This window comes from Polyodon spathula, chromosome 8 (assembly GCF_017654505.1).
Source record: "Polyodon spathula isolate WHYD16114869_AA chromosome 8, ASM1765450v1, whole genome shotgun sequence".
Classification (NCBI taxonomy): Eukaryota; Metazoa; Chordata; class Actinopteri; order Acipenseriformes; family Polyodontidae; genus Polyodon; species Polyodon spathula.
The window spans coordinates 42,602,379-42,617,485 of NC_054541.1; the positions used below are offsets into that span (position 1 = coordinate 42,602,379).

The 15,107-nt window shown below is 38.7% G+C and overlaps 1 protein-coding gene across 1 annotated transcript in view; it reads left to right on the forward strand.

Annotated features, from left to right (window-relative positions):
- The window catches only part of LOC121319984 (AT-rich interactive domain-containing protein 2-like), a 37,747-nt gene that overhangs the window by 20,570 nt on the left and 2,070 nt on the right, over positions 1-15,107 (forward strand). Inside the window, exons 4-19 of the mRNA XM_041258025.1 lie at positions 2,689-2,822; positions 3,873-4,091; positions 5,315-5,382; positions 5,800-5,869; positions 5,995-6,245; positions 6,772-6,868; positions 6,963-7,172; positions 7,655-7,822; positions 9,138-9,219; positions 9,313-9,447; positions 9,705-9,877; positions 10,038-12,769; positions 13,100-13,248; positions 13,742-13,880; positions 13,979-14,061; positions 15,069-15,107. The exon at positions 15,069-15,107 is cut by the window's right edge and continues 85 nt beyond it. Of these exons, the coding sequence (XP_041113959.1) occupies positions 2,689-2,822; positions 3,873-4,091; positions 5,315-5,382; positions 5,800-5,869; positions 5,995-6,245; positions 6,772-6,868; positions 6,963-7,172; positions 7,655-7,822; positions 9,138-9,219; positions 9,313-9,447; positions 9,705-9,877; positions 10,038-12,769; positions 13,100-13,248; positions 13,742-13,880; positions 13,979-14,061; positions 15,069-15,107 (4,749 nt within the window). The remainder of the gene's footprint in view (positions 1-2,688; positions 2,823-3,872; positions 4,092-5,314; positions 5,383-5,799; positions 5,870-5,994; positions 6,246-6,771; positions 6,869-6,962; positions 7,173-7,654; positions 7,823-9,137; positions 9,220-9,312; positions 9,448-9,704; positions 9,878-10,037; positions 12,770-13,099; positions 13,249-13,741; positions 13,881-13,978; positions 14,062-15,068) is intronic.

The window sequence follows — 15,107 nt, forward strand, 5'->3', positions numbered from 1 at the left end:
TTTTGTGAATAATTGTTTTGTGGAATATAATATAATGCTCTTAAAGGAAGTATCTCCGAATAAATACATTCAGTAGGCTACAGTGCACACAAGGCTTCTAACTTTTTAAATCCCTTAGATGACACTGTACACTTTTAATTACTGAGATGCATGAAACAAAAGAATGTGTTGATTAGTCCTGGCCTCAGGTAAGAGTGGTTGTATCCTAGTCAGATCAGATGGTACTGCAGCATTTGATACTGGTTTTGTTGAAATATGTTTTTATAGTCTCTGATTTGAAATATCTTAATCTTCTTTACTAGAGGTCCTTTTATTTGTGTATTTAGAAGCTTTGCCTCCCAAGTGTCCTCGGGCAAAAGAGGAAGTGAGCTGGATCAGTACAGTAACACTGGAGGTTTAGTTGAACTTTGTTTTTTCATCCTTGCTCTCCTACTGTACTTCTCAGGGTTTCCCCACTGCGCCACTCGCTGTTGTGTTCAATCAGTCTGTTTAAATCCTTGCTTGTGCTGCAGGTGTGAGGGTATTAACGAGGAGTCTGAGAACAAACTTAGCCTTTCTCTAGATTAATCCTACAGAGGCACTTTCATACACTAACTTGAATATTTGTTTTATTTTGTAAACATGAAAAATGCTGTTTTCCTGCTGTTGAGCATATTTCCAAGGTTCATAATGGAAACATATTTCAGTAAGCCTGTACTACATTTTTGACGGTCAGCTTTTCAAAATCAAGTTAATCAATAGAATTGATATTTTTGGTTCTGCTGTTGCTGCTTGTACTGCCTTTTGTTAAGATCTGTGCTATTTGTGTGAAGGTCATAAGAGCTGAGTAGGGCTATTTTTATTTTTGTAATTATAAATGGTTTATATTTCAGTAAAGTCTGTATCTTTTAATAAAAATCTGTCAAAAGAAGAGAATTGCTGCGCCACAACATGCAATTTGTATTTTATTTATTTATTTATTTATTTTAAACGGTTGAACAAACACATTTTTACATAATAATAAAAAAAGTATTGTCCCTGAGCGGCTCATCTGGTAGAAGCGCAGCCACGTAGTGCGCAGGGCGAGTCATACACCTTCGGGTGTCCTGCGCCATGTGGGAATCTTCTGCGGTGAGGGGAAAAGCAATTGGGTAAATGATTAGATAAATTTAAATGATTAAATAATTATATATCAATTAACTAAATGCAAAGTGAGTGAACAGAAGAAAAATCTAAATCAAATCCATATTTGGTGTGACCACCCTTTGCTTTCAAAACAGCATCAGTTCTTCTAGGTACACTTGCACAAAGTCAGGGATTTGGTAGGCATATCAGGTGTATGATTAAACAATTATACCAAACAGGTGCTAATGATCATCAATTCAATATGTAGGTTGAAGCACAATCATTAACTGAAACAGAAACAGCTGTGTAGGAGGAATAAAACTGGGTGAGGAACAGCCAAACTCAGCTGACAAGGTGAGGTTGCTGAAGAGAGTTTACTGTCAAAAGTCATACACCTTGGCAAGACTGAGCACAGCCGCAAGACACAAGGTAGTTATACTGCATCAGCAATGTTTCTCCCAGGCAGAAATGTGCTGTCCAAGCTCTTTTGAAGAAGCACAAAGAAACAGGTAACGTTGAGGACCGTAGACGCAGTGGTCGGCCAATGAAACTTAGTGCAGCAGATGAAAAACACACCATGCTTACTTCCCTTTGCAATCGGAAGATGTCCAGCAGTGCCATCAGCTCAGAATTGGCAGAAAACAGTGGGACCCTCGTACTCCCATCTACTCTCCAGAGAAGTCTGGTTAGAAGTGGCCTTCATGGGACTTGCGGCCAAAAAGCCATACCTCCGACGTGGAAAGTGACTCAACTATGCACAAAAACACAGGAACTGGGGTGCAGAAAAATGGCAGCAGGTGCTCTGGACTGAGTCAAAATTTGAAATATTTGGCTGTAGCAGAAGGCAGTTTGTTGGAGGAGGGCTAGAGAGCGGTACACGAATGAGTGTCTGCAGGCAACAGTGAAGCATGGTGGAGGTTCTTTGCAAGTTTGGGGCTGCATTTCTGCAAATGGAGTTGGGGATTTGGTCAGAATTAATGGTCTCCTCAATGCTGAGAAGTACAGGCAGATACTTATCCATCATGCAATACCATCAGGGAGGCATCTGATTGGCCCCAAATTTATTCTGCAGCATGACAACGACCCCAAACATACAGTGAAAGTCATTAAGAACTATCTTCAGCGTAAAGAAGAACAAGGAGTCCTGGAAGTGATGGTATGGCCCCCACAGAGCTCTGATCTCAACATCGAGTCTGGGATAACATGAAGAGAGAGAAGCAACTGAGGCTGCCTAAATCCACAGAACTGTGGTTAGTTCTCCAAGATGTTTGGGCCAACCTACCTGCCAAGTTCCTTCAAAAACTGTGTGCAGGTGTACCTGGAAGAATTGATGCTGTTTTGAAGGCAAAGGGTGGTCACACCAAATACTGATTTGATGTAGATTTTTCTTCTGTTCACTCACTTTGCATTTTGTTAATGGATAAATATAAACTATTAACATGTCTATAAATAAATAAAAAATATTACATGACCATGTTTTAATGATCATGCTTTAGCCTTCTGGAAAAAGGTTTTAAGGGTTACAACAAAATAGCTGAAAAGTGGTGGAACAAATTCTTATCTGTTCTGGTTCTGTCTCCACAGTTATTTAGAAAAGTACGAAAAAGTCCATCACTTTGGAGAAGATGATGAGGAGGTACAGCCTGGCAATCCAAAACCATTGCTTCCTATTGGTGCAATTCCAGCTTCCTACAACTACCAGCAACACACTGTATCAGGTAATCTATATTTAAAAAAAAAAAAAAAAATCACTTTTAAAAAAAGGTTTCTAATTGCCATGCTATTTATCTTATTTGAATGCTGTTATTTTGTTGCCGAGTACTGTACCCAGCTGCAAGTATGTGTGTGTTTATATACAGTGGAATATCATCTTGACAGCCTGTACTGCAATTAACAGTTTTGAATGATATGCTTGTATATAGAAGTACAGACAGACACAGTATGGGTATGGTAAATTATTTGCATTGGGTAGGCACTGGTAGTAGATGGTATCTGCTGTGTTACACAATGAGCAGAATATTATAAAAATATGAAAAGGCTAGGATTGAAGATGTAAAATGGCTCACATGCTTTACTGTACCTTCCGCAGTTTACTGGACATTTTGATATGTGTTAATAAGGGAAACGCTTGTTTTTGACAGATAATTGGGAATTGCAGTGTTTCTCAGCACATAATGGGTTACAGGAGCAATGTTGTGCCGATTGCCTTTGCTTTGACAGTGTTTTACAGCTTCACATCTAGTGTTGGTCAGCTGAGGGCAGCCTTAGATACACAGACAGCTCAGGCTGGTGTGTAGTTGCCTTAACGTTAGTAATGCCTCTTAATGTACAGTAAACAGTCCTTTTATTTGTGTGTTTTGCCTCTCTCCTCAAATGGGAATCTTGTGTTGGCATATTTAAATTGGAGATTTCGGAGAGTCTTTTTTACAGAAAGTGATGCCAGTAGTCTGTGGCAACTCGAATCAGTCACTACACTTTACTATTGTTGTCTCCAGCCACACACCCATGGAGGTAATTGTCACACAGGTAAACTAAGCAACATGCAAGGATTGTGGGGAAACGTTGACCTTTGACCTCCAGGTCAAGGTCTCAGAATGCCAGATTTTTGACAGTCGCTGTAGGAGTAATACCAATGATACAATTGCACAGTTAGCAACGGTTTATATTTCTTTAAAGGGATATTAAAAAAAAAAAAAAAAAAAAACACATTATGGGTTAGTTAAATTCCTAACTTATATTCTGTATGCGTTTTTCTTTGTCTTCAACAGATTATCTTCGCCAAAGCTATGGGCTCTCCATGGAGTTTGTCACAGCATGCGATTACAACAAATTGGTGCTTTCTCTTTTATCTGGACTCCCTAATGAAGTGGATTTTGCCATTAATGTTTGCACACTTCTTTCAAATGAAAGCAAGCATGTAATGCAACTTGAAAAAGACCCTAAACTCATCACATTATTACTAGCCCATGCTGGAATTTTTGATGACAGTAAGTTACTTTTTAAAAGTTTGTTTTTGATGCAACAATCTGGCTACAAATGGAATGTCATCTTAGCTCTTATACTGCTGAATGCAAGAACTGGTTCAACAATACATTTCTTTACCTTGGCATTTTATGGGTCTTTACTGTCATAGGTATGATTCTGTTTTACAAATCATTGGGACAGAAAATGCAGTGTTCTTTTTGATTTTTTTTTTTTTTTAATTAACAAAAACTATATACAATTGGCCTACTTGCAAGGAAATGCTGTATAAAGAGAGAAATGAATAATCCCCTGGGTAACTGGGAAACCACCACTGCTAAAGATTTTTGTAAGGTTTTAACATGTTGTGGTTCCTGTAATCTTAAGGAAGCATGCACATTAAGTATACACCCCTTTTTACTAACAGTGGATCTTGCTGTTTGTGTTAATGACAGCAAGAAGGCTTCTGGTGTAATTGAATTGAGTCATTAACCTTTGTGCATTACAAGTCAGACGTTTCAGTAATCTGTTATGGTTATTCCAGTGACTGTAAAACATGTGCTGTAACAAGCACTGTAAACTTAGTTTGTGTGTGTGTGTGTATATATATATATATATATATATATATATATATATATATAATATATAGAGAGACGCTCTCTCTCCTCGGACAAAATGAATGATACAATTATTTACATATTTATTTATAAATCTTTATTCTTGTTCACAAAGAGAATTAAAGGTTTCATTTATTGTGGTCGGAACAAGAAGCAAGTCTGTATGTGTGAAATAAAAATAGGATGTATAATTAACTAGCTTTCAGATTTAATTAAGTATGTATTATTAACTAACTGTGCCAGCTATGAATGCTATATGTGCCCTAAATGAGATTTTTGGAGACCACTTTTAAGTGCCTAGATTATACAAACCTTGCTCTGTTTTGTCCTGTACTACTTTTACAGTGTTTGTTTTATTCCATGAAATAATATTGTAGGTAATCAAAAATCAACTAGTAGACTTTAACCCTGTTCATGTACCCAGCATAAAGAAATGCCTTGGGCAAATGCTGCTGTCCAGTTTTTATTGGGTCTGTCTTTTTGGGTTTTAGACTGAAACTGATGGAGAGGTACTCTACACAAGAGTAGCTATTGGCTGACATAGTGGAAGGCTCCGAATTGAAAACAAAAGCATTGAGACTTGTATGGTTAAAAACCTTGCTTAAAATGTTTTCTTTTTTCCACCACTACAGCATTAGGAAGTTTTTGTACTGTATTTGGGGACGAATGGAAAGAGAAAACATCTCGGGATTTTATAAAGGTAATTTTTATATATATGCCCAAATGTATATGCGAGTTACACTTGCCTTTTACATAGGTCTAGAGAACTACTTTTTCAGTTGAGATAGGACATTCCTCAGCACAGGTTATTAATATCGGCATCTGGAAATATAAGGAGGTATCGTATGGATTAAAGTACGTATGTCACAACTTACATTTTCAACTGCATCGAGAGAACTGCTTTTTCAAAGATATTGATATTGAATCTATCTATACCTGTGGCAGAAAATGTCCACGTTGGGGACTTTCTTTCATCGTAGTTTGTGCAGGAGACTCTGCTTAGTTTGTACTCATGACGTGTGTGTGTGGTTTTTTCCTTATTGCCAATATGCAGCCTGAAAACATGTGATAATATTTAATTCTGCCCTGAAAGTAATATTTGTTTTTTGAACTCTAGTTCTGGAAGGACGTGGTAAAAGATAGCGAAGTACGGGACCTCATTGCAGACAGGAGCAGCACATCACAAGGTTAGTTAACAGTGTGAGAGGTATTTTTCTTTATTTATTTTAGCTGTATAACTGACGTAGCTTTTTGGTTACTTTGTATGAACTGTATTTTTTAAAACACATGTTGTATTGTCTTTTTATTTAAGATGGTACGACTAAAGACAGCAGTTGGGATTCTCTCTTCCATCCTCCTCGAAATGTTGGCATTAATGACGTTGAAGGGCAGCGGGTGCTTCAGATTGCAGTTATACTCAGAAACCTCTCATTTGAGGAAGCAAATGTTAAACTTTTGGCAGCTAATCGGACATGCTTGAGATTCCTTTTACTGTGTGCCCACTGTCACTTTATTTCTCTGAGGCAGCTGGGACTGGATACACTGGGCAATGTAGCAGGAGAGGTAAGGTTACCTGCTATGGACACTGTTCTAATGGGTTTAACTTGCACTTAACCCAAAGCATTCTGCACATTTTTAAGGTATTTTTTTCTAATTTTAATCAATTGAGATGTGATCTTAAACTTGGTAATCCATCATTGTGCAATTACAAACCAAATACATTTTTTGAACGCTGCAATGCTTGTTAGTCATCAGGTTTTCTATCGCATCTTTCATTTTTCAGAAAATAGTTTGGGTTTATCTAATGTCACTCATTGATTTATTTTTGTGTTACCCATTTAAATTCTTCTGCATCTTTTGTCTTTCTGATTTTATTTTCTTTACATTCAGTTGTATTTATATTGCCTTATAAAGTCTTAACAAAAAAAAAAAAAAAAAAAACATTTGTTCCTCCAAAAATTTAAATTCAACATTTTTCAAATTAAATTAACAGTGCGCTTTGCTTATTGGAAATTGAATTGCTCAGGCATAAAGTATGATATAAATGGACCCGCTGTAACATTTGTTTTTCTTTTGCTTAATATTTCAGCTGCAGTTGGATCCTGTTGATTTTCGAACTACTCATCTTATGTTTCACACTATCACAAAATGTTTAATGTCAAGAGATCGGTTCTTAAAAATGAGGGGTAAATACAGTTCTTTTTTTAATGGTATTTCTTGTGTAAAAAGTTTTTATTTAGTGCACATCAGTCTTGTGCTCATGATTGGTTTTTATTTCAGCGATGGAGATATTGGGAAACCTGTGTAAAGCAGATGATAATGGAGTTCTCATTTGTGAGTATGTGGATCAAGAGTCCTACAGGGAGATAATGTGTCATCTCACGTTACCTGATGTGCTGCTTGTAATCTCCACACTAGAGGTGCTATATATGCTTACAGAACTGGGAGATGGCACCTGCACAAAGATAGCTTCTGTGGACAAGAGTATAGGTAAGCACATTCCCTTTACATTGGCCATCCCATTTCTTGAGGTTATTGAGAACAAGTATATTTTTAGTGTGCTTGGATAGTTAGATCTACCAACAAAATAATAATTTAACGTGTTATGAATTGTCAAGTCATTTCAGCATACCACTTAACGGAAATAAGTGTACCTATGTTATTAAAAACAGGAAAGCAATTTTAGAGCATTAAGCCAACCCATTTATCCACGTGTACATTCAATAAAATGTCACTTTAACTATTTGTATGTGTTTAAATGCAGGGTTTGTATGCTTGCAACCAGAGTATCAAACTATGCTTAGTAAGTGATATAGTTCTGTTTGTACAGAGTAAGGTTTAATGTCAATGAAAAGATCTGAAAACAAGCCTTACTGGGCAATTTAATGGATACTGTACAAAGGTTGGGAGCTGAAATGTGATATTTTCTTTGCTGGTAGATTAAAGACATGCTTTGTTCTGTACCTGTGTAGATCTGCTGGTACGCTTGGTATCTGTAGACATCCAGACCTTTGGACCTGATGCTCTCTCAGTGGTGAAGCTTATTGAGCATCAAAGCACTAATAACCAAGTGGTGTCGGAAATAAGGCCACAGTCAGTGGAGCATATCCCAGCACACACGCATGGAACACCAGCTCCAGGTAAGAATAGCTTTAGATAAATCACTGGCAGATTCAAACAAACAAATATCACTCCAGGGTCATGTAGGTTGACTCAAATTTAGTTATTTTGAGTATTTTTTAGTACTGTTGGTAGTAGTCATATTAGTAGTATTTTCAGTTATGTTAATAGTAGCGTTGTTGATTTATATTATTATAATAAGTAGTGTTTCAATTGTTTTTCTTCTATCAGGTTTGATATATGACAGTAACTGTAGGAAAAAACAACGTAAAAAGATACAGCTTACTGCAAAGTATGCTTGTTATCTCTTAACTAAATCTGTTATCGCCAGCAAATGTGAGGCAAAACAGTTTCATAAATAGTTTGTTGAATTATGTTTTTCAGAGATCTGTCCTGAGGATCAATCCACACTATTTAGTATACTGTGGCAGACAGTATGTAAACATAAAACATCTTTCTGTTTATATGCCCCTTGATTGCCCCCTCTAGGGTGACATGGAGTATCGCAGTCCACCAGAAACCTTTTAAGGACAAAGTTTTCTGTGTCACAGTCAGTATGTTTACATGAAAAAACGTTTTCCGAAAACTGATTTTTTTAAAATGTCACTTTTCTGTGTTTACATGATTAACGATAGAAAATCTAATTAGAGTTCAACTGTATACATAGATTGAAGTTTTCGGAAAATGCTGGATATTTTCACATGCAAAGTACTGTTGTATCCTGAGTACGATTTGAACACAGACCAGACATTTCTGCTACATAACGGAGACCAATCCAATAACTCAGGTGCTTTATCAAAGTGTCAGGTCTTAAATTCAAAGATTACTATACTATACCTCTATTCAGATTTCCCACAATGTGCACTCAGCCTTTCCAACAGCTCATCCTGTTCTATATTACCAGTTTCTTTTGCAGACATTATTTTATATTGTCACGTCATTTTAATACTGGAAAACCCATTTGCTGCTTCACTTTGGGCTATTAACAAACACATACGGACTTTAACAAATGTATTACTTTATCCCCAACTAGACAAATGGATGCATGCAGACTGACTACAGAGAGATGCTTTGTTTGAATGTCTGGGGGTATTTAACAGTGTATATCAGTTATTTGCTGCAGTGTTATGGTTTTTGTGCTTTTTTGGAAATGGCTTGGATAAGTACAATTCTGCTTGCATCCTCTTATAAAATAGTAAAAACAAATTGAATATACCATGGTTAAAAGCTGTTTTATAAATTGGCAAAGATACTATCTTAACACTCTTTAGGCTAAATGGTTAGTGGTAGAAAAATGCAAAAAGTGATGCTGGGTCATTTTTTCTGTTTTCTTAGCAACAAGAACTGTTCCTGTGCAATCAACTGCTACTCCACCTGGCATTGTTGAAATTGATGGGGAGAAGTTTTTATCTCAGTGGTAAGTCTGATAAACAGTTGTTTTGCAGTATTATTCCGAAGTAAAAGTTGGAAAGATTAAAACTGATTTAAAACCTTTTCTTTTTTTTATAAGGCTAAATGCACATTTTGAGGCACACCTTGAAAGCTCTGTCTCTCGATCAGAGATGTACTCGGATTACCTTTCAATTTGCAGTAAAATGGCTCGAGGTGGAATCTTAACATCTACTGGCTTTTATAAATGCTTAAGGTATGTAGTTTTTTTTGTCCATTTTTATTTTTACACCTCTGGGGCTCTCGTGTAACTTTCAGTCTCCTTTTCTATTCCATTTATGCTGTCTTGCATAACGTTTTTTTTTTTTTTTTTTTTTTTTTATAAGCGGACAACATTTATATTTTTTACTGCCTTATGAGCACCAGCTAGAAATCAAACTTGTTAGATTTTTTGACTTTTGTTAATCTAAGTTTTTTGTTTTTTGTGTGTGTGTGTGTGTGTGTGTGTGTTAGGGGCATCTTTCCAAACCATACTATAAAGAGAGTGGATGATCCCAAGAATAGTGGACAAGCTCATATCCATGTAGTTGGAATTCGCAGGAGGGCTATTCCACTTCCAGTCCAGCTCTATTACCAGCAACAGGCTTCTCCTGCAACTCCAGAAATCTCCCAGACTCCACCAACAGGTAATCAAAGCCACTGAATACACATCCTTGAGTGACATGAAAACACAGCTTCACTGTACTATATAAAGTGAACATTTTGCCATTCAGCTGGTATATGGTAATGATAAAAAGCTTGTCAAGTAAAATCTAGGATCTCATTGTCGCTGTGCCTCATTTTTAGGCTTGCCTCATGGACCTCAGAGTGTAGGAAATCACTTCCCTCGAACACCGGTCAGTAGCCTTACTGCCAATGTGGCAGCCTCACAGATGGCCTTCACGGTTCAAGGAGTCTCCAGTGCGGCTCAGACTGTTTCTAGGATATCCCAAAACCAGCCTGTGCAGGCCCAGCAGCACCAAAACACAGCAATGACTGTGATCCAGAACAAACCCGGCGAGGTTATGAAAGCAACAGTGATCCAGGGCTCCATTTCTCAGTCAGCTGTTCCCGTCAACGTTTCTGTTGTTCAGAACCACAACAGTACAGTGCACCAGCCTTCTGTGACAGTTGTCACTTCACAGCAATTGCTTCACCACTCTCCAGTTATACCCTCTGGAACCCCGGTCACTGTATTTCAGCAAGGGCTGCCTCAGACTCACATAATCGCGGGCAGGGTGCAGAATATTCCGGCAGTGTCTAATGTTTCAGCCTCTCAAGGGCAGCAGCTGGTGACTACATCATCCCTACCCATGCAGACATCCCAGCAACCAGGAACAACGGGCCACCAACAGGAGACGGTCATCCTCGCACCCCAGCAGTATATATCCACTTCCACCCCCAGTATTGTCTCCTGTACCTCGGTGCAGAACTTCCAAGTTGCTGGTGGTCAGGTGTTCACCATAGCAGGTGTGCAAAGCCCTCAGGCGTCTCGCGTGACCTTCCAGAACATCGCTCCCAAGCCTGTGCCCTCACAGACCACTGTAATGCCGCAGCCCATGCACCATCCGCAGCAGACCCAGCAGCAAAGTGTGGTTATAGTCGGCCCGAACCCTCAGCAGAACCCAGCCTACGCATCAGCCATCCATCAAATCGTACTCTCCAATCCCACCTCCATTCCAGCCAGTCAAACAGTTCAGTTGGCTGGACAAGCAAGCATTACCCAATCTCCTTCACCATCTACTGGGCCTGCAGCCAGCAGTCACGTGCCACAGATCATGGCATCTCCAAACACCATGCAGATGCAAGGGCCTCCACCAACCGTCAGCCAGATGTTGTCTGTTAAGAGGCAACAGCAGCACCACCACCTCCCCCCACAGCCACAGATGCAAGTTCAGCCTCAGCCTGCACCTTCACCTCCAGGTCAACCTACCTCCACTGAATCTAGTTTGATCAAACAGTTGCTTCTTCCAAAGCGAGGCCCATCTACTCCTGGAGGCAAACTGATTCTCCCTGCTCCCCAGTTACCTCCCCCAAATAATTCTAGAGCTCAGAGTCCTCAGGTGGTCTACCAAGTAGCGAACAACCAAAATCCAGGTTTTGGTGTTCAGAGTCAGCCCCAACCCCAGCAGCTACTGGTAGGCCAGCAAAATGTTCAGCTGGTCCAGAGCTCTATTCAATCACAGGGGACTGTCCAAACTGTGCCCATTTCCAATTTGCAGATTTTACCTGGCCAGTTGATCTCCACTAGCAGCCCTGCAACCATCATCCAAGGTACTGCTGGTAACCAGGTAACCTTCACAGTTGTGCCAAATACCAGTTTTACCACCGCTGCTGTTAGTCAGGGAAGTGGATCGCAGATTATAGCGCCAGCAGGAATCTCAGTAAGCAGCTCACAACCTGGAGTTGGCCTTCAAGTACAGACCGTTCCAACATCTCAAGTTGGGCAAACAAGTCAGTCCCCCACACCACCGTTTAAAGGCGACAAGATCATCTGCCAGAAGGAGGAAGAGGCGAAAGATGCAACTGGGCTACATGTACATGAACGCAAAATTGAAATAATGGAGAACTCTTCCCTCCCAGAAGGGGCTGCCAAAACCAGCAATGGGGACTCAAAGGAGAGTGAAACACCTGCAGCAAATCTTGTTAATGGAAAAAAATACATTGACTCTAGTCTACCTCCGTCTAACTCAGGGAAAAACCAGTTGGAGGCCAGTGAGTGCATGCAGGTCACGAATGGGCCCCTGTCCGAAGTCAATGACAATCCTTCCAATGGGATGCAGTGTACGGAGCAGGCAGATGCACAGGAGCTAAAAAGTGACCTGAGAAAGTCCCTGGTGAACGGGATCTGTGACTTTGAAAAAGGAGATGGTTCTCATTTAAGTAAAAACATTCCAAATCATAAAGCTTCCAAACACATGGGAAATGGAGAGATCTCTCCACCGGAACAGCAAGAGAATTCAGACCCCACTCGGCAAGATACTGCCAAAGCTGATCACTCTGAAAGAATGACAAATGGGCCAGTAGTAACAAATAATGCTCTGCCTATTGCAAATGCACCATTGGAGGTATACCAAAAGGTTAGCAGTAATAGTGCAGAGTTATCAAATGGGCCTGTACATTCAAGTTTAAAATCAGATTTGCCTCAGCAGCAGCATCCATGCGTAGTAATGTCATTGCAGTCTACAGCCTCAGTAACGATAACCACTGTAAATCCATTCACAACAGTATCCCAGTCTGGAACTGCAGCGCCTCAGTGCGTACCATCATTTGAGCCTCGGCCTTCTAATGGCTCAAATGAAAGCCGGGGTGTAAAGAGACCAGCAGAGGATATGGACAGAGGTACTGTTTCAGGAATCCCCAATAAAGTAGGGGTGAGAATTGTTACAATTAGTGACCCCAACAATGCTGGCTGCAGTGCAACAATGGTAGCTGTGCCAGCTGGTGCTGACCCAAGCACTCTAGCTAAAGCAGCAATAGAAAATGCAGCCCAACAACAACAGCACCAACCTCCCTTTGTACAAGGGCTGGTGACACAGGTTAGAGAACTTTTTTCCTCTTTTTTAATTACTATTGTATGCCAAATCTATACATATATAAATTTATTAATAAAGTGAGATCAGTAATGTTGATTTAGCAAATAAATAAGAAAATGAATTGTAAAGTATTGGTAATGCTCATTTGATACACCTTGTGTAAACTGTTGGCATTTCATGTTGCAGGACTGGTTGGTTGTTTTGGTAGGTATGTCTTTAAGTAGTTCATCAAGGCTTATAATGAAACTCATTTAACCAAACTGTTGCAGCACATCCATATCTCATCTGTGTTCAACTTTTAAAAATAAATGTTTTTCCACTTTTGTTTAACAGCCTTCATGTATCTCGTCAACAATAACCGTACAGGCACCACAAGTGAGTTCCACTACACCTCCATCTGTAACCCCAACTTCAAGTCAGCATTCAGAGCATGTAAGGAAGCCTGGACAGAACTTCATGTGCTTATGGAAATCTTGTAAAAGGTAAATCCTTACTTATTTATTTTTGTGTAGTAGTTGCGCTTTATGAATCACCCAGTATTTTAACATTTTAAATTAAAATATTTTTTACCATACATGTTTGAATTGAGCACTGCCATTGGCCTGACACGTAATTTTGTACCTTTGTACCTACACTTTTGAGTGTCTGGATATTCATCACCAGCGTGTTCTGAATGCCTGGCTTAAAACAAAACTAAAGACGTGTTCATGCTGTGTTTTTCACATTGATGTGGTGTTAATGAATCATCGTGTATGTCTATTTAAATTAAACTTCACAATTTTACCTTTTTTCCTAGTTTGTGTAATGTTTTCAATGTGGGATTAAGATTACAACCAGTAAAACAATGCAGGTGCAGTTAATATTATAGAAAACTAACACTATTGAAAGAGTTCCTGGGAATTGTTTTGGTTTCTGATGTAAATGTGGTGATGTGTCGCACGTTATTTCTTTATTGAAGTCCTCCTCTCATTTCAGGTGGTTTCAGACACCGTCTCAGGTGTTCTACCATGCTGCCACACAACACGGAAGCAAAGACACATATCCAGGGCAGTGCTTTTGGGAAAGCTGTGAGCCTTTCCCTCGCCAGAGATTGTCCTTCATTACTCATTTACAGGCAAGAGTTCGAAACGTTGAACACATTTTGACTTTCATTCTGACTTTTGAACAGTAGTGTTTTTAAGTTATTTTTGTATTATTATTTTAACGATGCAGGATAAGCACTGCTCTAGAGAAGCTCTACTTGCTGGATTAAAACAAGAGGAGCAAACACAAAGTGGAAATCAGAAAAATTCCAAGTAAGAACATATTTGTAATTGTACTTAAACTACAGTACTTAATATTGAAGTATTGTAAGCATAGTAACATTGGCTTAAGGTACATGTATATTTTTTTTTTTTTTTTTAGAAAACCTGTAATACAGGGTTTATGGTATGTTTTATGATTGGTGGCTACCTCTAATCAAGTTGAGAGTCTATCTCTCGCGTACTCTTTGTAAGTTGGGTCTGTCATACAAAGAGTGCAGGAGAAAATACTCAATTTGATTCGAGGTAGCTACTGAACATAAACATCTTAAGTCATTAAATCTAAATAATCAAAGAAAGCTGATTACCTGTTTACTCTAATGTAGAGTCTTTTGTGGTTTAAACATGTAGAATTATTTCTCATCTACACTGACTCATTCTAAATGTAGTTGCTGCTAATATATTCCAGTGGGGATCTAACTTGTTATATTTAGATATGTTGATTTAGTTTTAATTTTGTAATTTATTTTTTATACAATCCAATTAATTAAAACCCTTATTACTTTTGGACATCTTTGACTGACTTTTATACTTTTGAAAATGAGCACTAATAAGTGGAAACTCCCAAGACTACATTTATTCACAAAATCATAGATGACTGGTTTACAGATTCAGATTGCCATTGATCATGGACTTAGATCTAAGCTTAGTTAATGTAGTGCTAATAGGGGTCTAGTGAAACAAGCTAAAAGTCTCTCTAGGGCATATTATAATCACAATTCTAATACAAAAAATTGAATTTAACAAAATAAATGTTGGTTATGTGATTTCAGAAATTCTAGTGGGTTTCGTGGTTGCTTTAGTAATAACAAATGACTGGCAATGTAGATGACCTCCTCTACTTTATTACTGATTAGATATGTATACATTGAGCATGAGTTCCCCCTGCTGTTCATTCATTAAATGTTTGCCATCAAGAACTGGTTTCTACAGCTTGACTGTAAATGCCACACAAGACCTGTGAAATATATTGCTGATCAGTATTCTTTTTTTTTTTTTAGGCAACAGGCAGCAGTAGGTAACACTTGCAGTCCCAGAGC